Below are 23,464 nucleotides of genomic sequence, written 5' to 3' on the forward strand. Positions count from 1 at the left end.
AAATATAAAATTTACATGCATATATTCACGATTAAAAATCAAATGTATTGCAAATAAAACGCATAATTACCTAAAATCTATGCTGACATGATGACAGAGGGTGGAGACTTTTCTGCGCAGAACCTGGCAACCCTAACCGCTCCATGTGTTAGCTCGCCGCTAGCCTGCGTGCTATTATTGATTGATTTGTCAAAATCTGAGCCTCGCATCCGACAGAATCGAACAAAACACGAGACTTTACCACACATATACATCGTTTGCCATTGATAAAAAATGGCAGCGATTGCAATACCAGAAAACACCAGAGTCTTTCTTCTGGACATTGAAGGAACTACGACGCCCATTACGTTTGTCAAGGTAAGAACCAACAATAGTAGACAATTATGAATACGATTAAGATGTTCAGACCTGTTTCATGGATCATTTTGCTATTCATTGCCTGCAGGACATCTTATTTCCCTACATCAGAGAAAATCTGGAGGACTATCTGTCAGCACATTGGGAAGAGGATGAATGCAAACAAGACGTACATCTGCTCAAGAAACAGGTAAACACCTATCAAAACACACACCTTTTGTGGCGTTTCTTATCTCGTTGTCATATTTCAGAAGGTGTTTATGTTCTTTTATATTTAATTAATTTGTTTATAATTAAATATAAATCTTATTGCAAACAAATTGTGAAATATAGTGTTTTGTTTTTCTATTCTTCTCTAACGTTAAAGGAATAGTTCACCCCTTAAATAAATCCAGTCATTGTTTACTTGCCTTAAGTTGTTATAACCTGTATGAATTTCTTCACATATTTTTTAGGAGAATGTGAATAATCAGGGTTCAATGCTAAGACAATTTCAGATTTTTACTTGCCCTTCCAAAATTTTCACTGGCCCCACCAAAATAAATAAATAAATAATAGCCACATATTTTAATGAATGTGTCAAAAATCATGTCTGTGAATCTAGAATTTAAATAATTTTAAAATGTTAAAATATTTAGCAGCAATATGGAAAATGTGCAGGTGTTTTATTGCAAAACAAAAGGTGGCGGACTTAAAAAACGTAAAAAAAAAAAAACATGCAAAACATCACTTCATTTTTTTCATTGTGTTGTACCAACGTAATTTTATGGCTATTCATAACTTTTTGATTTAGTCGCTATTTTGTATAAATTCGTACAATCTAATTCGTACTATTTAGTATGATTTGCTCATCACCCAATGACGGTTGGGGTTAGGGGTGGGGTTAGGTGCCACGCCTCTTTTTTAAAATTGTACATTTTCGTACTACTCAACTCGTACGAATTAGCCACTAAACTGACAAAACGTATAATACTTGCATTTCCTCGTGAGATCAGGCTGGTTGTACCCATGTAAATATCTGTTTTACAACGTTTTAATAACTTCTTTCTAATAACTGATTTATTTTATCTTTGCCATGATGACAGTAAATAATATTTGACTAGATATTTCCCAAGACACTTCTATACAGCTTAAAGAGACATTTAAAGGCTTAACTAAGTTAATTAGGTTAACTAGGCAGGTTAGGGTAATTAGGAAAGTTATTGTAAAACGATGGTCTGTAGACTATTGAAAAAAATAGCTTAAAAGGGCCAATAATATTGACCTTAAAATGTTTAAAAAAAAAAAAAAATCAAAACTACTTTTATTCTAGCCAAAATAAAATAAATATGACTTTCTCCAAAAGAAAAAGTATTATCAGACATACTGTGAAAATTTCCTTGCTCTGGTAAACATAATTTGTATATAATTTAAATAAAAATATATAACTTTTTTATTGTTATTAATATTAATTATTTTATAATAATAATATAATAATAATAATTTATTATTATTAGTTTTGTTTAATTTTTTGAAGATGATGACATTAAAAATAAACTTTTATTCCTAATACTTTCCCAGAGATGGGTTGCGTCTGGAAGGGCATCCGCTGCGTAAAAACTTGCTGGATAAGTTGGCGGTTCATTTCGCTGTGGCGACCCCGGATTAATAAAGGGACTAAGCCGACAAGAAAATTAATACTGATATAGCTACTGATATATTTTGCATCTTTAAAGAAAATCTCTGAAACAGTTTACAGGTATCGAAGGGTGTCATCGCTTTCCACTTTTAAATCGAAAGTCAAAACACATCTTTTTAATGTGGGAGTCTATAAGAGATTATTTTATTGATGTATTCTTAGCATAATGTACTTAATGTTTTCTGTATCTAAGCCATTTATACAGCACTTTTGTCAACCTTGGGTTGTTTTTAAATGTGCGTTATAAATAGAGAACTGAGTGAATCATTTGTTTGGAACTGTGGCTCCCAGTTAACTATAATCCTATTGAAACTTTTCACAAGATGGTCCTGATGCATTTAACTAGGCATGGGTCAGTATAAGGGTCTGACAGTATGATAACAATGGATAAAAATATCACAGTTTCATGGTATTGTGATTACTACTTTAAAGTACTTTTTTAAATGTCTGGGTAAAACAAACAACTTTTGTTTCTCATTGAACACAATACTGCAATGTTTTGGTCCATAGTGTACTTGCCATAGATGTAGGTCTAGTCTGACCAGTACCTTTTGATGTGGTCTTTTGCTGCTGAAGATACTGTTGCCATAAATAAATTAAAGTTGTCTTTGACAACATGTAAAAAATAATAATAATCTTACATATACCCTAGGAAGGGTATACAAAATTTTAGCTCTTTTAAAACAGACTTTTCCAGACTGCGGTAAACCTTGGAATCGGTTATCGTCCCATACCTGCATTTAACGGCACATTTAACAGCATCTTAAGTTCTTGAAAGTTTTTAATATTTTGTACTTTGTATTATATAATCTTTGCATTAATTTACCAAAAAGGACATACTGCTTATGCGAAGTCTGGGCTGAACAGTAAATTTGACATGATTATTCTGTCTTCTGGCTGCCGTTATCAGTACATAAACAATTTGTTTTCCTTTTTCTGAAAGTCTTAACTCTATTCTTGAGTAATTCTTTTATTATTTGAGCGAATAGGAATGAAAAGAAACTCCCATTCGCTGCACTTTAACTATGATGACTGAGAAACCTGGATATATATATATATATATATATATAAAGGGTCTGTTGCAGATTTTTATATTGCAATGCTGAAATCATATTTTGTGCAGCCCTAGACTGAAGGTATGATGACAAACTTTAATGAACACTACAGTCCACTTACTTACACCTCAAACACATGTTGTTTTTTTCAGACAGAAGAAGACTTGCGGCAAAATAAAGCGTGTCATGTTCACACGGTGGACCAGACTGTGCACACGGATGAGGAGAAGGCCATCCGTGAGGTTGTGGAGAACGTGCTCTGGCAGATGGCAGCTGACAGGAAAACCACTGCGCTCAAACAGCTGCAAGGCCACATGTGGAGAGCAGCCTATATGATGGGGAGAATCAAAGGCGAGTAAGTAACCACATCTTACCACAGTGCACTCAGCCCATATCTGTGTCAGCCATTGCCGGACCTGGAGCGTAAATGTTTTAATAAATACACTTCCTTCACTTGATGGAGGTATAATGAATCCAGAGGTCTGTTGCACAAAGCCAGTTTGTTTTTCTTCATTTTTAAGGTAAGTTCAGGTTAGGTTTAAGCAAATTCAGAGTTTTCAGGTTTCTTCGATAGGGTGACGCCCCTTTTACACAGGGCGTCAGCTTCAACGCTTCCCATTCACTTTGAATGGGGGACGTCAGGCTTTGCCAAACTGCATTGTGGATCCGTCGGCGCCGCATCAGTGGCGATGCTCGCTGGAAAAAATGGGCTCAACTTCTTAAGCGCCGATGAAAGCGTCAGCCAATCAGTATGCAAATACACCAGCTCTTCAGTAGCCGATTACTGATTAATTTCATTGGCTGATGCTGCTATGACGATTGCATCAGCCCCAACTTCAAACACACTATTTGTCAAGCGTTGACGCTTAAACCCCGTGTGAATGGGGTGTAACTTTCGCTACACCCAGGGTTCCCATGCTTCTTAAAAGTTTTTAAAGGGCCATGAAACCCACTCGTTTCAGCAGGGTGTTTTCACACCTCTACTTTGGAAAAAAGCTGAAAAGTGGGCGTGTCCAGCTCTGTTTAAGGGGGAGTGTCAGAGGAACTAAAGTGGGATGGTGTGGGAGTGTCTATTTGGGCGCGCTGAGTTTCAGAGTCAAAACACACACACACACACACACAGGGGAGAAAGTGATGGTGTTTACATGGACATCTGTAGTCGAATTATTTGCCAAATTATTAAATGGTGGACTTTAACTGCAGTTTGGCTCTTTCATTCAGGGAATTCATTCATGCCCCTTGCGACAAATGAGATATTTGATTGGAGGAACTGCTCTAAGCGTATATTTTTCATGCAATGTTTGATACCGCACGGCGAATGAGAGAAAAAAACCCTCTGCATTTCCCGGAAACTTAGATGCACACAGCAGGTAGTGTCAGAAAGCCGCGTGTGTTATTCCAGTCACAAAATGCGGTGAAAACCCTACACGAGATTTAAGTTTTGTTGTACTGCTAACATGTTTACACTCTGTGCAATAGTTAGTTCGATACGAACAAACTGAATAAACAAAGAGCACTGGTCGCTCACTTACCAGACAGGACAATCACCAGCAACTAGAGCCGCGTCTTTATTAAGTGAAGCCTACAAGCGAATCCGGATCTCAGCGTTTGCAGATGAGAACAGCTCTCAGGTAAACAATTTTCTTCCTTAGACACGTAAGTTAAGTTATTGTTGTCGAGCATCGCGTACACTGTTAATCCACACGTGACTCCAGCTGAGCTCTCACAGAGAGAAAATGAAAACAAAACTTAACTGCAGCAAACTATAAAAGCAACACTTCACGCTTGTTTTGCCAATACAACGTGGCGTCTCTGTCGTCTAAACACTGTGACTAATGAATATTAATGAAGTTGCACAATAGAACGCACTGATTGGTTTGAACCAAGCCTTACTCATGCATTAATGCATCACACTGTAAGACGTAATAAGACACACTCTGGCACAGACGTCCAGTCTGCACGCTGGAATACACGCTATTATGTCATGACCGTGACGCAGCTTCAAAAATTCGTTTCAAACCGGAAGTACGAATTTGCTTAAAATAACGCAAAAACAACCAATTTACACTTTTTAGTGAAATATAGGTGTCCTAATAGTGTTTATAGCAGTGTGGGACACATATACGACTGTCAACAGCTCAAAAAATGTGTTTTGGTGTTTCGTGACCTGGAAAGTACATAAAAACAAACAGGTCCTTGAAAGTGCTTGAATTGAATGTTTATGATCAACAATTTTACTGTGCTGCTTTCAAAAACTGAGAAATTCTTGACATCTTCTACAAGAATTATGATAAAAAATGCAAATTTTATTAATATTTCAGAAATCGCATTTGAATATCGACAGTATTGAATTCAACCAATTGTATTAAAGTTTTTTGAACTTGATTGTTTAAAACAGTCTACATTTTTGGAAATGACACATTCAAAACATCATTACTGAGATCTTAATGGAAATATTAAGTGTATGTGAAATGTTACGTACAATAAGGACTTTCATGGCGCTATATATGCTGGGGGTGTGAATTACAAACTGAATAAATTTAGATTTACACACATTTACTCAAGTAAATAATCAGAATTATTGGCTACAAATCTGCGGAATTCTGTGGAAAATATGCGTAATTCTGTGCGCGCATATTCCGTATGGGCCTACCTATTGACCTTATTCTAAAATGCGGAAGTGCGCCTGTTTTCGCGATTGTCTTAGAACTTCCGATTCAGTCGCCTATGGGAGAAATGACTAGGAATAATAAACGGCAGAAAACGGTCAAACTACTTGCTCTACAGACAAATGTTTGCATGACAATACAGACCAAGTAGAATAATATAATAAGAAAATATCAAATTGCAACATCAAGCAGCGTAATGTGCAGTTTTTAACGTCAAAATATAAATGGAAGTAAATGAGACCGGAAGTCTCAAGCCAAAAAGATTCAAATGGCAGCGCCTGCTCGTCGGCGGAGAATAGGGCACCTTTAAGACAGTGAATTGTAATAGCTTGTTCCAGTGCTCTTTTACAAGCATGTTTACGTTTGTGGGTGGGGAAGTTTTATATCTAGTCCTTGTTCAGTTTGCATTAAGCCAGAATGTAATGGATATAATCATCCAGTAATTAAGACTGAGTTTTACAGAGTGTTATTTCTGTGGTTTTGTCGCAGGGTTTACCAGGATGTGGTTCCAGCCATCAGAAGGTGGAGGCATCATGGACTGAAGATCTACATCTACTCTTCTGGAAGTGTGGAGGCGCAGAAGCTGCTCTTCGGCTATTCTGTCCAGGGTGACATATTAGATGTAAGCAAACAGATGCTTTCAGTAACACTGGGTGCCAATTCTTGTGTTTGCTTCAGATCTCTGATGTAGTCTGGATGTGGACGTTAAAGTGGCAATGAAACCAAAAAGTACTCTATATTTTTATATTTCTTGTTAGTGTTGTCAAAAGTATCAAGTTGGGTACCAATCGGTACTGAAATTTTAAAAACATCCATTTCCTGCTAACATTTAAGCGCTGTTAAATGCTTAAACACCACTGAATTGCCATTGTGTTCACATGCTCAACAGAAATGACTGTGGTTTGTCATGTAGGTCATCGGTTTATCATTCTTCACCACTGTTCAGAGTGCAAACACGGATACATGGACACTGAAGCATTTCAAAGTCGCGTCATTCAGCTGATCTGTCTTTAAGCTGATATATGAGCGATCCACTAATGGATCGACAGATCTACATGGTCTTTGAAACACTTCATGTCCCTGTATCTGTGTTTGCCCTCGCTGAAGAGTGTTGAACTGATACCTTTTATGACCATTTCTTTTGAACACAATGGCCAATCAGTGGTGTTTAAGTACGTGCTCAAATTTTAGCGGGAAATGGACGTTTTTCAAATTTCAGTCCGAAGTCGATACTTCCGACTACACTAGTTCTTGAGGTAAATTATGTATCTGTGCACTTCATTATTTTGTCCTTCCTCCCCCCTCGAACTTTCTTCACTGCTTGGTCACATGGAATGTCTTTAGGGCGGGGCTATTAGTGGGCGTCTCCCTTCTGCACTGCCTTCATCTATTCAGTAATCTTCCTTCATTTTGTTAGCAACGCCTGTCTTTTAACAGGTGCAAAATCACACACCGCCTTACATTTTTCTCATTTCAGGACTATTTTAAAGGGATGTACAGCACGATAGCGGAAAAAGGAACAATCTTAACTTCCTTTTTATGTCGACATTAAGGGTCACATGTATCACAAAACCCATTTGAAATTTGAATTATTAGATATGGTTATCTATGGGGGTTTTTATCCAGTAGGTAGGAATCAGAAAATGTCTCAAGTTTATTTTGGCTTCATGTTCATGAAAAATGTCATGACGAATAAATGGAAACTTCGTTTGACCCATGAGTTTTTACTATAGGTGGGCATAAATTTATTATTTTAATCTAGGTTAATCTCACTGTAATCTAGAATAAAATGGCTCATTAAAATTCTGCAGAAGGCATTCTGAATATGTGTGCTTCCCAAATAATGACTAAAAGTAAGTCTTTGAGAACGGGTTTCTCAAGCCAGGTGTCGCATTAGACAAGGGGCTCATTTCCTGTTTCCAAAATGCAGCACAAACTGCTTGAGAAACTGTTCTATTATGATAATTGGTGGTGAAAATAAATGATGTTCAATAAGATGTACTTGTATTTACTAACTGCTTATTCAGTTAAACATGAATTTTGAACTGTAGGCCTAAATAAGCTCCAAACAGCGAATTATTATTATTATTATTATTAATATTTTTTTGGATTGCCTTAGTCCGACTAAAGTCATAACTGAACTGAACAGAAATGGAATTAAGACATGTGGAGTATACAGATATTAGTGGCATTATTGAAGTAAACACCACAATCAAACTATTAACGTCATGTAGGACTTTTCACCATATTTTCTGACAAGATCTACACACGCGGCTGTCAGTAAAGGACTGCGCGTGCACACACACACATCGCGAAATGAAGGAGTTTTTTTTTTTTTTTCCATTTGCTGTGTGTTATTAAATTCTGTAACGCTCTCACCAGTCATTACACTTTATTTGCATCTAATAACACAGTTTGTCATGGGGGCATGAATGAAATGTTCATGAGTGAACATGAAACTGCCGAACTGCAGTTAAAGTCACGCAAAATTATAGGAAACTTATACATGAAAGCACTTCACGTAAACACCTTAATTATATTATTGTCTATTAAGGTAAATAACTAGATTACAGATGTTCATGTAAGCGTAGTCAGTAGGGTATTCAAAGTAAGTCAAAGTTCCAAAAGGGCATCCTGCTGATTTGATTCAGAAGGGCACTTTTTTGTCAGACGGCTCACCAGTGACATATATGTCTGAGCTAAAATATCAAGGTGAAAGTCATCATAGCTTGCGTATAACAGACCCAGCTCCCAACCCAACTTTGAGAATAGATTAACGCAATATTTTTTTATCGCCCGATAAGAGTCTCATGCTATCGCAGCACGTTAGCGCCGATAATGGGCCAGTTAAATATCACTTTAATGGACCACTTGTTTAACAGATGTTGTGCTGGAAAAATTTAGTTTGTTTCACTAAAAAGTATCTTTATAGAACACACAATAATCCCTCTCTATATATATTGTGATTTACATGTTCTAACTTTTTTATATATTTATTTTTTCCAGCTGTTTGACGGCCATTTCGACACCAACATTGGTGCCAAAGTAGAAAGTAAAAGCTATGAGAACATTGCAGAGAGGATTGGATGCCAACCCGAGGAAATCATGTTCTTAACTGACGTCACACGAGGTGGGTAGACAACAACACACTGAACAGTGTATATATCGTATGCTCTACTTGTACCATACACTTCCTTACAAAAGTCCTGTTGTTGATCCCAGTTGTAAGGGCAACAAATAATAACTTGACTTCTAGTTGATCATTTGGAAAAGTGGCAGAAGGTTGAATTTTCAGATAAATCGTCTGTTGAGCTGCATCCCAATCATCACAAATACTGCAGAAGACCTATTAGAACCCGCATGGACCCAAGATTCTCACGGAAATCAGTCAAGTTTGGTGAAGGAAAAATGATGGTTTGGAGTTACATTCAGTATGCGAGAGATCTGCAGAGTGGATGGCAACATCGACAGCCTGAGTTATCAAGACATTTTTGCTGCCCATTACATTACAAACCACTGGCGAGCGCAAATTCTCCAGCAGGATAACACTCCTTTTCATACTTCTGCCTCCACATCAAAGTTCCTGAAAGCAAAGAAGTATAAGGTGCTCCAAGATTGGCCAGCCCAGTCACCAGAAGTTAACATTATTGAGCATGTCTGGGGTAAGATGGAGAAGGCATTGAAGATAAATCCAAAAAATCTTGATGAACTCCGGGAGTCCTGCAGGAATGCTTTCTGTGCCATTCCAGATGACTTTATTAATAAGTGATTTGAGTCAGAGATGTATCGATGCAGTCCTCCAAGCTCATGGGAGTCATACTCAGTATTCATTCTGTTTCCACTGCACCGTGACTTATATTCTATACCTGACATTATTTCTGTTAAGTGACAAGACTTTTGTATAAGCAGAGTCAGACCATACTTATTGTGGTAAAATAAGCATAATCTAGAGGCCTTTGCCTTTCATATAAGTCACTTCTGATACCAAATGATCAACTAGAAGTCAAGTTATTATTTGTTGTTCCTAAAACTTGTATAGGCGACAAGACTTTTGTCAAGTAGTATAGTTATTATTTGTTCAATCCTGATGTAAAACTTTACCACATTCATGCTGTTTTATCTTAGTTTTTTTATTGTTAATTTTTCCCAAACTAGTTCCAGAGTATTAAAGCATGTTTCAGATTGTAGGTTTCATGGTTATTATTGCAGGACTTTTTACCAGCATATCACTGCAAGATTTCAATTATTCGAAGTGTTTAAATTCAGCTTCATTAAAGGCATATTTCACCCAAAAAAGAAAATTGTCATAATTTACTCTCACTTATTTCAAGCCTTTATGAGTTTCTTTCTTCTTTAAAACACAAAAGAAGATATTTTGAAAAATGTCAGAAACTTTGACTTTCATCGTGTTTGTTTTTCTACTATGAAAGTCAACAGCTACAGGTTTTTAGCTTGCTTCATGCTATTTGATTGAATAAGGAAACTCATAAAAGTTCATAACCGCTTGATCAGACTTCACACTCAGACCTGCAGCTTCTCCACGAAGAATGTCAAGTGTCCTCGGCGCCTAGACTTCAGCTCTGCACAAGACGTTTGGCCAGAGGAGAATGGTCGTGCTTAACTAAGCCTGGTTTCTCTCAAGCTTTTTTTTTTTCCTTCACTTTCATCAATTGGTGTAGTTTTGTTCATCGCCACTGGCTCGCTTGGTTTGGTATTTGTGGAGCTGCGCATTGATGGATTTGCTCTTCAGTGTGACTCTCAGGAGTGAAAATTAAACCACACTAAACTGAACTTCAACTCCGAAAACTGGACTGACAGTTTCAATGTACTACAACTTCTACGTTAAGCTGCTTTAACACAATCTACATTGTGAAAGAGCTATAGAAATCAAGATGAATTGATTTAAATAATGAGTAAATTTTCAATTTTTTGGGGTGAACTAACCCTTTAATCTCCCCTTCACAGAGGCGAAGGCAGCAGAGGACGCTGGGGTGAACGTGGCTGTCGTAGTAAGACCTGGAAACATGGAGTTAACTGAAGAGGAAAGAGACCATTATAGAATCATCACATCTTTCAACCAGTTAGAATTGATTGGGAACGTTTGACGGTGCAGAGCTGGAGTTTTCGGATCGGATCATGTGGAAAAACCAGCGATTATATGATGATTTTCTGTTGGACTGAAACCCCAAGACTCCCAGGTGCTTGTTTTTTTTGGTTTTGTTTTTTTACACTGAAACCCATCTTTGCATTATGATACATCCGCATTCTCTTTGAATGTTTTATATTCAGTGTTAATGTGTAGCATATGGCATATTCGTGTCAGGATTATTACTTTTTTTGTCTCCCACATGTGCAGTGGTCAAATTGTACCTCATGTCAAGCCCGCTCTTATAAACCTCGATATGTCGAATGTTGTTGTAAAATGTTTATTCCGAAAAAGACACATCTAAGAAAATCACATCCGCCACATTTAGATACACCAACACCCGAAAACAGATGTTTGATTAGTAACAAAATACAGAATCATGAGTAAATGTCAGAGATGTTTAACATCAATATTTAACATTCAGTATTAAATGAACCCTAGGCTTATATAATGGGAATTGTGTTTTATACTATGTAGCTGAAAACCCATGAAAGATTTACATTGTTTGAAGAAGAATACGCTATTTTGTATTTATTTTGGACAAATGAAGGTGTCGTTAGTTTAAATGCGCTACTCATTGGGCTGCTGTTTTTACTGCAACACATCTGGGATAATAAAATCAGAGGTTAACTCTGATGTTAAACTAAAGTCCCCATTAAATCAATGTTAATTTCAATATTGTTTGTTTAAAGTTAAACAACTATCCTGTTTAAGTTAATTCACTTGATTTGGTATTCTTTAATCAAAAATCTGAGAGACCGTCTGCTCTGAAAGTACAGTCCTCTGATGATGTTGGTTTGACAGATATGGGCAACATATGCTTAGCAACGCCCTTTCAACCTAGTTTGCTGTAAGCTAAAGATGAGAGGAGGAGCTCAAAATAAACCCCGCCCCCAACTTAATATTCTAATTCAGTTGTAAATTCATTCATTCATCAGGGGTTCCCTTCCAGCTGCAACCCAGTACTGGGAAACATCCATACACACTCATTTACACATGGACAATTTAGTTTATTCAATTCAATATAGCGCATGTTTTTGGACTGTGGGGGAAACCAGAGCACTTGGAGGAAACCCATCACGAACACGGGGAGAACATGCAAACTCCATACTGAAACACCAACTGACCCAGAGACCTTCTTGCTGTGAGTCAACAGTGCTAACCACTGAACCGCCATGTCACCTCAGTTGGAAATGTCATACTGAAATAAAAGTCTGCAGCAACTTTTATTATTGAAAAAGTTTTTTTTTTAAATAGATTTATGAATAAATTTATTATATTTTATTGCCATTATGGACAATAGTCAAAAACAAAGTTGGAGAGAGAATGGGATCGGAAAAGGTCTGGGAATCAAACTCAGGACTGACCACGAAGCTATCGGCGCCAACAATTCACGTAAACACGTAAACCTGGCTCACACTGTTCGAAATGTTGGACCTACAGCCAATTAATGCCCTTAATTAAAAGCAAATTTTCCCTCAGTGTCAGAGATTTTAAGACAGGCTTTCCTGCACTGTAAACTTGTACAACCTAAGGTTGTACAAGTCTGGAATTCGATAACAATCGATACTGAAATTTAAAAAACATCAATTACCCACAAACATTTGAGCGCTGTTGAGTGTGGTCTTAAACAGCACTGATTTGCCATTGTGTTCACGTGCTCAACAAAAATAGCTGTGATTGGCCGTGAAGACCATCAGTTCACCGAACTCACAGGGACTACAGGGACATGGAGCGTTTCAAAGTCACGTTGATCAGCTTGTCTATAAGCTGACATACGAACAATCCACTGATGAATCGCACCTTTAAAATGCTCTAGTGTCAATCAAGATGCGACAAACATAAGCAAGAAGACTCATTAGGAGTTCTGTCAATCCATGACAGTAATCTGCAGTGAAATGTTGAAATAAACAATCTGCAGCATTTGTTTTGCTCATCGCTAGGCCCACATGGAATCTGCGCGCACAGAATTCCGCAGATTTTCTGCCGATTTTCCGCAGATTTCTGCCCATTTTTAGAACATCATTAATTCTGTTTATTTACTTGAGTAAATGTGTAAATCTGAATTTATTCAGTTTTTATTCAGTAATTTATTACTTTTTATTTCATATATTAAGGTTTTAGTTATGATACTCGCTGGATACTACCAAAATAATTCCGCAGAAATCCGCAGATTTTTACCAAAATTCTCTGCAGAAATGGCAAAAAATGTTCGCAGATTCCGTCTGGCCCTACTCATAGCATAGCTTGATAATAAGACACAAAAACGTTAACATTGAAGTCATTGCACTAATTGCGACATCAGGTTCGGCGCTCATATTTCTACATTTTTGTAGTTGTACTAGTGTTGTCACGATATTCAGTACCAATCGATACTGCAATTTTAAAAACGTCTATTTTACGCTAACATTTGAGCGTCTTGATTAACATTAACTACGTTTACATGGACATCATTACATGGCGCATTTCATTCATCCCCCTGTGACGGTATTGGATGCGAGTATGGAGTAATGCAGGTGTCTGTGGTCCTTTACTGACTCGACAGGTGCAGAGAATGGTGTCAAACAGCCGTGGGCGTATGAGGGAATATCCTGTAGCCAAATGTGGCAAAGTCCTACATGATGGTAATAGTTTGATTGCGGTGTTTACATGTCTGTTCTGCACTGCAATAATGCCACGCAGATTATGACTTAATGATTTAATGATTATGATTAATGTAATCAGAAATCACTGTTTACAATACATGGCAGACTCCTAATCAGAGTATTGCCTTAATCAGGGGTTCTCAACTGGTTTGGCCTTAGGACCCACATTTTTACATGGTCATCAGGTCGCGACCCAAATTTTTAGGAACTATAATACAATTTTAGGAATTATAATTAATTTGTATTAAGAGATACATCATAAGTAATTCACATAGACTTACAAATAAACATTATTTTATTGCTGTCATTAACCAAAATGGATTAAATTATAAAAATATTACAAACGAAAAAACAACAAATACTGTTAACAGTGGTTAGGGTAAGGAAAGATTCAGTTACCATGAACTAAACTGAACTGTTAATGAAACGTGTTGTCTGGTTTCTAAATGTTTTAATTTAGAAGGTTTCATGCTGTCTTGTTAGAGCACCTCACTACACATGACACACTGCGACTTTAAATAAAGTCTTTAAAGTCTTTTATTTTTTTTTCATCAAAATATGTACGTCCATACTTTACATATTCAGGGTTGCACTTGCGCTTCGACATATTTGTTGCTAAAATTAAATTAAATTTCACATGTCAAACGGTAGGGTTGTCTCGCACGCATTTCAAAATAAAAGTCCAGTAGAAGCAAAATAGATAAAAAATTTTTTTTTTTTTTTTGACCACACACTCCGCGACCCACTAAAAATGTTCCCACGACCCACTTTTGGGTCGCGACCCACCAGTTGAGAAACACTGGCCTTAATCATATGAAACTACTGGTATTGGTAAACTAAGAGTATTAGTGTCCATGTAAACATACAGATCTTACATCCTATTCGTACAGTTAACAAGCTAAAATATTATTTAATTATTAACATTCATATGATTAAAAGTTGCACATTGAAAGATTCGTTTACGTTTTGGTAGCTATAAGAGAGGGAGAAGACAGGGAAGATACTAGTGTTTTCTCAATATATCCCTGATGACTTTGAGGTTTTGGAAGTTCACACATACTGAAAGAGCTTACAGGTGGAGATGGATATCAGCGTAGACATAAACCGAAGGCCATACTATTGAGTGAAGTCTGCCAGTAGCTCACAGAGAGCAACCCTCACGGTCCAAAATAAATGTGGTTTGTCTGTTTTTCAATTATGTAAATCTTTCATTGGATTTTTACTACATATTTCAGTCAGAGGTGTGAATTGTGTTATATAAGTTCAAAAACCCTGGGTTCCTTTTAGGATTATGCAGGACAGTTACATGGACACAAAACATAAATGATTCAGTTTCACCTTTAAAATGAGGAAACCTTTACTCACTTTTCCAAGTTCTTCAGTCTTGCATGGAAAAAGAAGTAACATTTCATTCATTCAGTCTTTTTTAACGACCTACATCAAGACTGCAGTGTCTTAAAGTGCCCCTATTCTGCGTTTTCAGATAATACCTTAAATGTGTTGTGTATTAGCCATTTGCTAATGTAAAAGGTTCTAAATGAAGTTACTGTTTGCCAAAAGAAGAGCTGGTTGTGAAGAGCCTGAACCAAATCGTTACTTCTTGCACAAACCTATTATTTTTTAAAATTCAAGTCTACAATCTTCATTGGCTGCTAGCGAACAACATTTATTTCACCCTCACACACTTCTGTTGAATTTAAGGCCTGGAAGTGTTGCTAAGTGCTGTTTTCTGTGCTAGAAATGCATTTTAAATGCTCTTTCAGCGGATGAGTGCTCTAATTGATACAGTAAAACTAACACCATGATTGCGTGTTTTCCTTTTTATACGCGCAAAGGAAGAGCTGAAATTCACATTTAGGCTGTGTAATCCATATATCCAATTGTAAATTGACCTTAAATTGATGTAACATGATTGCAGGAGACAATTATTAACCATTAAAATAATTTATTAGGAGCGCTTTAAAGGATTAGTTCACCCAAAAATGAATAATTCTGTCATTAGTTATTCACTCTCATGTCGTTCCAAACCAATAAGACCTTTGTTCATCTTCAGTGCATAAATTAAGATATTTTAGGTGAAATCCGACCGCTCTCTGACCCTTGAAGACAGTAAACTTAAAATGAAATCGAAGAACTGGCGTCGAAATGACATAATTTCGAACAAAATCTGTCCCAAAACCGCTTGCCCAACGCAAACTTTTATTTGGCTCCTAAACACCTTTGAGCTACCATTGGTCCGTTGTGATTACACAATTGGTGGATGTGTTTTGAAACTCCGCCCACTTTGATGTGCGATAATTTATTTATTTATAATGTATATATTGTACGATGTCTATATTCATATTAGACATCGTACGATGCCAAATTGGTCAATATTGCCCAACCATAGTAGCTATATTTATATATAATCACTTAAGCCAGTGGTCACCAAACTTGTTCCTGGAGTGCCGGTGTCCTCCACATTTTAGCTCCAACCCTAATCAAACACACCTGAACAAGCTAATCAAGGTCTTGCTAGGTGTACTTGAAACACCCAGGCAGGTGTGTTGAGGCAAGTTGGAGCTAAACTGGCCCTTCAGGACCGAGATTGGTGACCCCTGACTTAAGCTATTAATTACTAGTTAATTAGTCAAAGGTATTAGAAACTAATGAAGTTGTCGTAACTAATAACAGTAATTTTTTTTTTATTTTGATTGTACTGTAGAGGATCAGAAAGCTCTCGCATTTCATCAAAAAAAATGTTAATTTCGAATATTACAAAGTTGAATGAAGATCTTACTGGTTTGGAACGACAATTAATGAATATGTTCATTTTTGGGCTAACAATCTATTTAATAATCAACATTTTTTAAAGAATTAATTAAATCCTGTCAATGTAGTTTGATATTCTTCAAAAAGTCCTGGTTACTTCACATAAACGCGGAGCGCATCACAGTAAATGGTTGTGCATTTCATGAGTTTGTCGCTTTTGCAAAACTCTATCTACACATTCAGAAAAACGAACTCATCCAAAAGTTGTTCTATAGAGAATACATTCGGTTTACATGCATGACAAAATTGAAAAACCACTGGAAGAACGAGGGGCTGACAGAAACCATAAAAAAGAGATTAGAGTTGGTCAGACTGATACTCTGAGACTTCTGAAAAGCTTTCAGACAGGCTGAGCGGAGGGTCCTGGTCGTCGCTACAAACAATCTCAAAATGGTAGTGGCGAAACTCGATGGCAAATGTGCCCAGGTATGTGAGGAAGAACATAACCAGTGCCCACTGGGCCCGGGCAGCGTGCATGTGGAGCCGCTGAGCCATCAGAGCAAAATCTGGCATCTTTGGTCAAGGTGAAACATCGCAAAGCAATCAAAATGGGAAATTAAATAGGAAAGTAGACATTTAAAATAACAACAACAAGATTGGGTGATAATTCTAGGCCTGTTGCAAAAATATTTTAAAGTGGTTTCTTTAATGTGACATTGACAATCTCAGTCACCAGGGGCCTCATGTATCAACGCTGCGTACGCACAAAAACTTTGCGTACGCCAGATTTCATGCTCACATTTGGATTAACTAACGATGAAATGAACGTGAGAATGTGCGCGGCTCCACGCAAACTTCATGTCTGGTGTACGTGCATTTCTTGTGTGTGTTTGTTTTATTTCCATTGGCGACTCCTAGAGGCAATTGTGTTAAATTGAACACTACAAAGTATCTTAGAGCCGTGCAATAGCAGCTGTACGGTTCATCCGCATGTCTAGCAGGTATATAAGGTTTCCATACCATGCAGTTGACCAGCCAAACATTAAAGCGCAAATTGCAGAGGTCGACGGCTTTCCCGATTTAATCTAAATGATCGACTGCACGCACATTGCTATAAAGGCGCCATCTGAAGATGAATTTGTTTACGTGAATTGAAAACGTTTCCATTCAAAAAATGTGCAAATAATATGTGATGCTCAAATGGGCTTAACATAATACACACACTTATTAATGATTCCTACTTGCCTACTTGTCCTACTTGTCTGAAGAGTAGGCAAAATCTGATATGTAGCGGGGGAAAGAAGAATGAGTTAATCAGTCACAGGATTCGAACCGGGTTCATGATCGAACGTGTCAAAACACTTTGAGCTCCACCACTCATGCTGTTTGCCACTCTCTTTTGTTACGTTGTTTCTGTCAATCAGCGGTGATGGGTGGGAATCACTCAACTAACTCATTCCAACGAGGTGTGCTATTCTGTGGCGTAGCGGACGGGCACCGCGGGGGGGCCCCGCGTGATTAAGGGGCCCCACATCGTTGCGATTTTCAATAATTGAAAATCCAGGAACCGCAATAATCAAACTCTTGGGAACAACTGTGGTCGGAACCAAAGTTCACAGGTCTGTGTTCTCTGAGCTCCTCCCAAGCGGTGGACTACTTCATTCTGATTGCTTGCCGCCGAACTGCTTCATAGCCAATGAAGACGTGCCGCTGTTTCTCGCCACCGGTTCTCGTTAAAAAAAGAATGACTTCTGGCTACTTTGACGCTCTCGTCGATTTCGGTTTGTGATCGCTACACAGTTTGTGAAGGATTCCCCGCGTTGTCGCTCCAACCCGCCTCCTTTCCCCGCTCCTCAATTTGTGACATAGATATATACGATAGATATCGCATAGGGCGCCTAGGACAAATGTCATTCAACCGCACTAGACAAGACAGTGTTATTACGTGAAGATGCTGGACTTTAGCGCCGTCTACGAGTGTAGTAACAAGCAAACAAAAAAAACAAAGCACAAAGGCAGAACATTTCATAGGTAAGATTACGTTTTTTTACGTTTTTGTATGTTCTGAAATTTGTGCTAAACAGTTAGCGTTATTGATGAGAATACAGTCACTTACTGCAATCACCATAAGGCAAAGTAGCTCCAATTCGCACTAAACACTCGGCTTATGCTAGTTTTGTTGAATAGAATCAGCAAACAATGCAAAAGAAATATGACAACGAGATGCTGCGGTGCCAGAAACTTGTATTATTGTCGGCTATTGAAAGAGTCGTTCATAACGGAGATTCATTCACAAACGAATCGCTCCCTCCGTCAGTATGAGAAGTGAAAGCAGGAGAGGAGGAGTGTTTCAGGACACGCATTAGATCAAATTTAAAAGGGAGGGTGGATAGTACATTCCTGTACACACAAACACAAGCTTTTTGTCAGGAATGCCCGTGCGGTCACTTATCCATCAATGTGATGTAAAATTATAATTTTCATAATTAAAAAAATATTACATACTAACATCCAGGAAAACTCCCGATCATAGATATATGTGTATATGTGTATATCTCTGGCTCTGACCCCCCCCATCCCTTCATCTGGGGGCCCCGTCGGTGATCCCTGCAGGGGGGCTCCGTATTTTGCGCTACGCCGCTGGTGCTGTTTGCACTTAGCCTAAATAGACACTACAAAATTTTACACCTTTACATTGAACCACTTCATTTTTAATTCACTCACAGTGCAATGTTCTGACCCAACTGCATTGACCGCATCAGCTAAACTCTCCCACTCAATTTTTTTCTTTTGTTATTAATTCCGGAGGAAAAAACGTTTTTCTCCGGTCTACCTCCAAAAGCAGCACCCCCAATTCACATTCTGATCAAAGTTTCTCTTCTTGCTTGCTTTTGCCATTACTTTTTTGTTTGGTTTTTCCAAAGTGGAGTCATTACCATATTCATACGGGGAAGAAGGCAGGGAGAGGTTTTGCGCTCGTGCATGTGTGCTCAGTTTCACGGTAATTCGGATGTACAAAGAGAATAAGCGTGGGATTCGGCGTACGCAGTGTTTTATACATCTGATTTTTTTACTGTGTACGCACATTTACAGCTTTGTGCGTACGCCAGGGTCGGAGTGGGACTCATTTTCAGCCCTGGAGTTTCAAGCCAGTCCGGCCCACCTCAGTTCACGACTGTCTATATTAAAATAAGGTCATTTCCAATTCAGTTTCTAGTGACACTATCACGTCTTTTTCAAGAGAACAGCTGCTTTAGAAATTCAAATGTTCAAAAGCCCTAACAGTATTATATGTTTTAACAATAAAAATGAAAAAATATGTATATATTAATATTCCAGGTGAGATTCGAACACGGGTCGGACGGCGTAGTAATGCAACGTGTTTACCACTGGTCCACTATGGCGCTAATGCAGCGAGAACGATATAAAAAGTATTGGACAGTGACCTGTGACACGGCATTACTTTCTATTGATGGCTCAATATTTTTCTCCCCTTTTTAGATTTCTGATCAAGTTTTGTCAGATTTATTAATGTAGTGAATATTCAGATTTTCATTGAGCAGGTGTAATATTCATTAATATTAATTATTCGAATTCGCTGTTTGGGGTCGAATGATGATAGTTAACGTTACATCATCATTAACGTTAGTTAACCTGCAGGCTGCATTTTGCTCTCGGGGCTGCAAGAAAATAAATAAGAAGAGCGGCGCTGCGGCAAAATAATGAGTAAAAAGAGTGAAGCTATGGTCAAATAAACAAATGGATGAAAAAAAAGTGCGACTGCTGAGAGTGCAAGCAGCTAGGGACACCGGCCCTCACGGCCAAAAAACGAACCGGCCCACCGGGATTCTCCCGGTGCTCCCGATTAGCCAGTCCGGGCCTGACGTACGCAATGTTTTAGTATGAATCCAATGCAAGTCTTCATACATGAGGCCCCAGATCTTGGTCCAACTCATCATGATTCTCAATTAAGGGACGATTCGACTCGATTTTCGATTATGAATAATTAATTAATTAACTACCTGACCTGCATGGTCTTTGTTTTACTCATAAACAAATCATACAGTAAATGAATAAAGGCAAGATACACACATAATTACCACCTGTCAATCACTTTTTCTGCGGGACTCGTGAATAGGCAGTGATCTGTGTCGTTATAATGGCGTCGGTAAAAAAGACGCACAACCAACAGGAACCAGCCAACAGTATCTGAGGTGTTCGCTAAAATGACGAAGTACAAGTGAGTGAAAGATTGAAGCAGTCCTCTGACTGCCTGGACCTACTGTCTCAAGCTCATATGGCTGTGTGTGCGTCTGTGTCTGTGTGTGTCAGAGGTAGAGAGGAAGGAGGGCTGCTCAGAAATGCTACACGCCACTGTGGATGTCAAATCGTTGTCGTTCTAAAATGCCATTTAAAAACAAAAACAGTGTAAACAGGGCCTGAGTGTGTACTTTTCGCGAGCGGATTTGCAACGGGGGCGGGCGGAGGATCGCGATGCTGGTGTTGTCTATCGGACGAACTGTACGTAATACGTACATAGCAGAGCTTGCAAAACTGTGTTGTTTTTTTTTGTCGACAACACGAACGTTGTCAACATAACTCACTGGAAATCCAAAATGCTTACACACCGGCGACTTCATTGAAAGAGGAGAGGGTTTAAGTTCTGTCGACGGGTCTCCTGCTTCTGCAGTTTAACAAGCACTTCAACAAGCCTGTTTTTTTCCCGCTTGGCAAGCCAAGCCGACGTGACATGGGGGCGTGGCAGCATCGACGATTCTATTTTTTGATTCGATAATCGAAATTGATCATAAATTTAGATCGCAGCTGACAAATCTTATGCTTTGTAATGCTGTCTTGATGTGGACCACAATCTCTGAGGATTGTTCCCAGGTGAATCAATGCTATAAAGCATTGAAGAAATCGTTCACCCAAATAAAATGAGAACTCTATCCTCCACTTGTTTCAAACCAGTTTGAGTTTCTTTTCTTCTGTTGACGACAAAGGAAGATATACCGATGAATGCTGGAAACATGACGCCCATTGTAAAGAAGTCAATGAAGAGAAGTCAATGGCTGTTTTCCCGACTTTCTTTAGTATATCTTCCTTTGTGTACAATAGAAGAAAAAAATCAAGTTTGAAACAAGTGAAGGGTGAGTAAATAATGGTAGAATTTTATTTTTGGGGGAACTATCTTTTTAATTATGTAGAATATCATCAGAAACTGATATTCTGGTCTTATCACCCAACCCCTAAAGACAATCACTGACTTGTAAGTAAAGAAAAAAAAAACACCGACTGCCACAATAGACACTTATTCTGCAATAACTTATAAATAAATAAATATTCTGCAAATAACTTATTCAAAGAAGCCTCTCCATCATCCTCATGTATATAGTTTCAGTTGAGTGAAGAAAGAAAAGGATACAGAGCAGCATGCAGGAAGTCACGGCGCCGGACAGCAGGAAGCGAGGGATTCCTGCACGCTTGCCTTCATTGCGCAAGTTCACCTTCAGGGTCATGAAGGACTGGACCCAGCAGAAAAGCGTTCCCAGGCCAAAGGTCATGGACGTGCCTATGTTGTGCAGCTCCTCATCATTGGAAAGCTGGACCAAAACAACATGAAGAAAAGGTTGTGGGTGAACATGATGATGTAAAGGAGTACAGTTGAAGTCAGAATTATTAACCCTCCTGTACTATAAGCCCCCCTATACATTTTTTCCCCCCATTTTTCAACACATTTCTAAAGATTAGGCATTAGGCAAGTTATTGTATAATGATGGTTTGTTCTGTAGACTATCGAAAAAATATATAGCTCAAAGGGGCTAATAATATTGACCAGACCCGGATTGGCTAATCGGGAGGACCGGGAGAATTCCCGGTGGGCCGGTCTGTTTTTTGGCCGCGAGGGCCGGTGTCCCTAGCTCCAGAATCTGTTGCTCTCAGCAGTCACACTTTTTAAATATAATTTATTTATTTAATTATTTACTTATTTACTGACCACAGCCTTCTTATTTATTATTTTACCGCAGCTCTGCTCTTGTTATCTATTTTGTCGTAACCTCGTGAGCAAGATGCAGCCTGCAGGTTATTGATAATATAACTAGATAAGCCACTTATAAACGTACAGTTGTTGTGGTACAGTGGTTAGCACGTTAGGTTAAGACTCGGTCAACCAGGGTTCGATCCTCGTTTATGAAGGTTTTTTTGTTTTCATTTTTATTGTTAAGAAATATATTACTGTAAGGGTTGTTGAACATTTGAAGTTCCAAAACAGCTGTTTTCTAAAAAAATTTTTAAAAAAAAGATGTGATAGTGTAATTAGAAACTGAATTGGAAATGACCTTATTTTAAGATAGTCAGTGGTGAACTGAGGTGGGCCGGTCTAAGGCTTGAAACTCCAGGGCTGAAAGAGAGTCCCACTCCGGCCCTGATATTGACCTTAAAATTATTTAAAAAAAATTAAAAACTGCTTTTATTCCAGCCAAAATCAAACAAATCAGATTTTCTCCAGAAGAAAAAATATTATCAGACATACTGTGAAAATTTCCTTGCTCTGTTAAACATCATTTGAGAAATATTTGAAAAAGAAATAAAAGTCACAGGAGGGCGAATCATTTTTAACTTCAACTGCATATTTGTTTATATATTTAGACTTTTTCAAGGTCAAGGTAAAATTTATTGTCTCCCGTAGGAGAAATTTGTTTTAGAAAAAAGGTTCTGCTGTACATAGACACCAAAAAGACAACATGTAACATACATACACATTAAAATCTAATCCTAAAAAACCTCCTAATATAAATACAATCCATAAAATCAGTAATTTAAAAAAAAATGTTATAAAAATTAAATACCATGTGCCCCACTGCCCTCTGTTGTGCCAACCAATCGCGTTATCTTAATCTTTGACCGTCCTTCCCTACTTGCTCGTTGATCAACTTAATTGAGAAAGGAACAAAAGAATGTTTATGTCTATTATACTTGCACAACGGGACCCTATATCTTCTGCCAGAATTCATCAGCTCATATTCCAAAGACAGCACATGTGAAGAATCAGATACAATCTTGTTGGCTTGTTGGATTGTGCATAACTCAAAGATGTCTTTTAGTGAACCAAGTGTCTTAATTCCCATGATTTTTCCTGCCACTCTCATCAGGTTACTTAC

The 23,464-nt window shown here is 38.0% G+C and overlaps 2 protein-coding genes across 4 annotated transcripts in view; one reads left to right on the forward strand and one right to left on the reverse strand.

Moving 5' to 3' along the window:
• The first annotated feature begins 116 nt into the window (after positions 1 to 116).
• enoph1 (enolase-phosphatase 1) lies at positions 117 to 11,351 on the forward strand. 2 transcript variants are annotated; one of them, XR_015500315.1, is made up of 6 exons: positions 117 to 357; positions 446 to 547; positions 3,243 to 3,445; positions 6,249 to 6,381; positions 8,766 to 8,962; positions 9,760 to 11,169. XR_015500315.1 is itself a non-coding variant. In NM_001002226.1 (6 exon segments), coding segments are annotated over 6 exon segments (786 nt in total). In that variant the 5' UTR covers positions 146 to 273; the 3' UTR covers positions 10,865 to 11,351.
• Positions 11,170 to 23,464, reverse strand: part of tmem150c (transmembrane protein 150C) — a 23,351-nt gene continuing 11,056 nt past the window's right edge. For both annotated transcript variants that reach the window (XM_087270046.1, XM_087270044.1), the window contains exons 8-9: positions 21,727 to 21,904; positions 11,170 to 16,867 (exon numbers count right to left, since the gene is read on the reverse strand). In XM_087270046.1, the coding sequence (XP_087126172.1) occupies positions 16,659 to 16,867; positions 21,727 to 21,904 (387 nt within the window). In that variant the 3' untranslated portion in view covers positions 11,170 to 16,658. The remainder of the gene's footprint in view (positions 16,868 to 21,726; positions 21,905 to 23,464) is intronic.

The sequence above is a fragment of the Danio rerio genome, chromosome 10 (assembly GCF_052040795.2).
Source record: "Danio rerio strain M-AB ecotype USA chromosome 10, GRCz13ab, whole genome shotgun sequence".
Classification (NCBI taxonomy): Eukaryota; Metazoa; Chordata; class Actinopteri; order Cypriniformes; family Danionidae; genus Danio; species Danio rerio.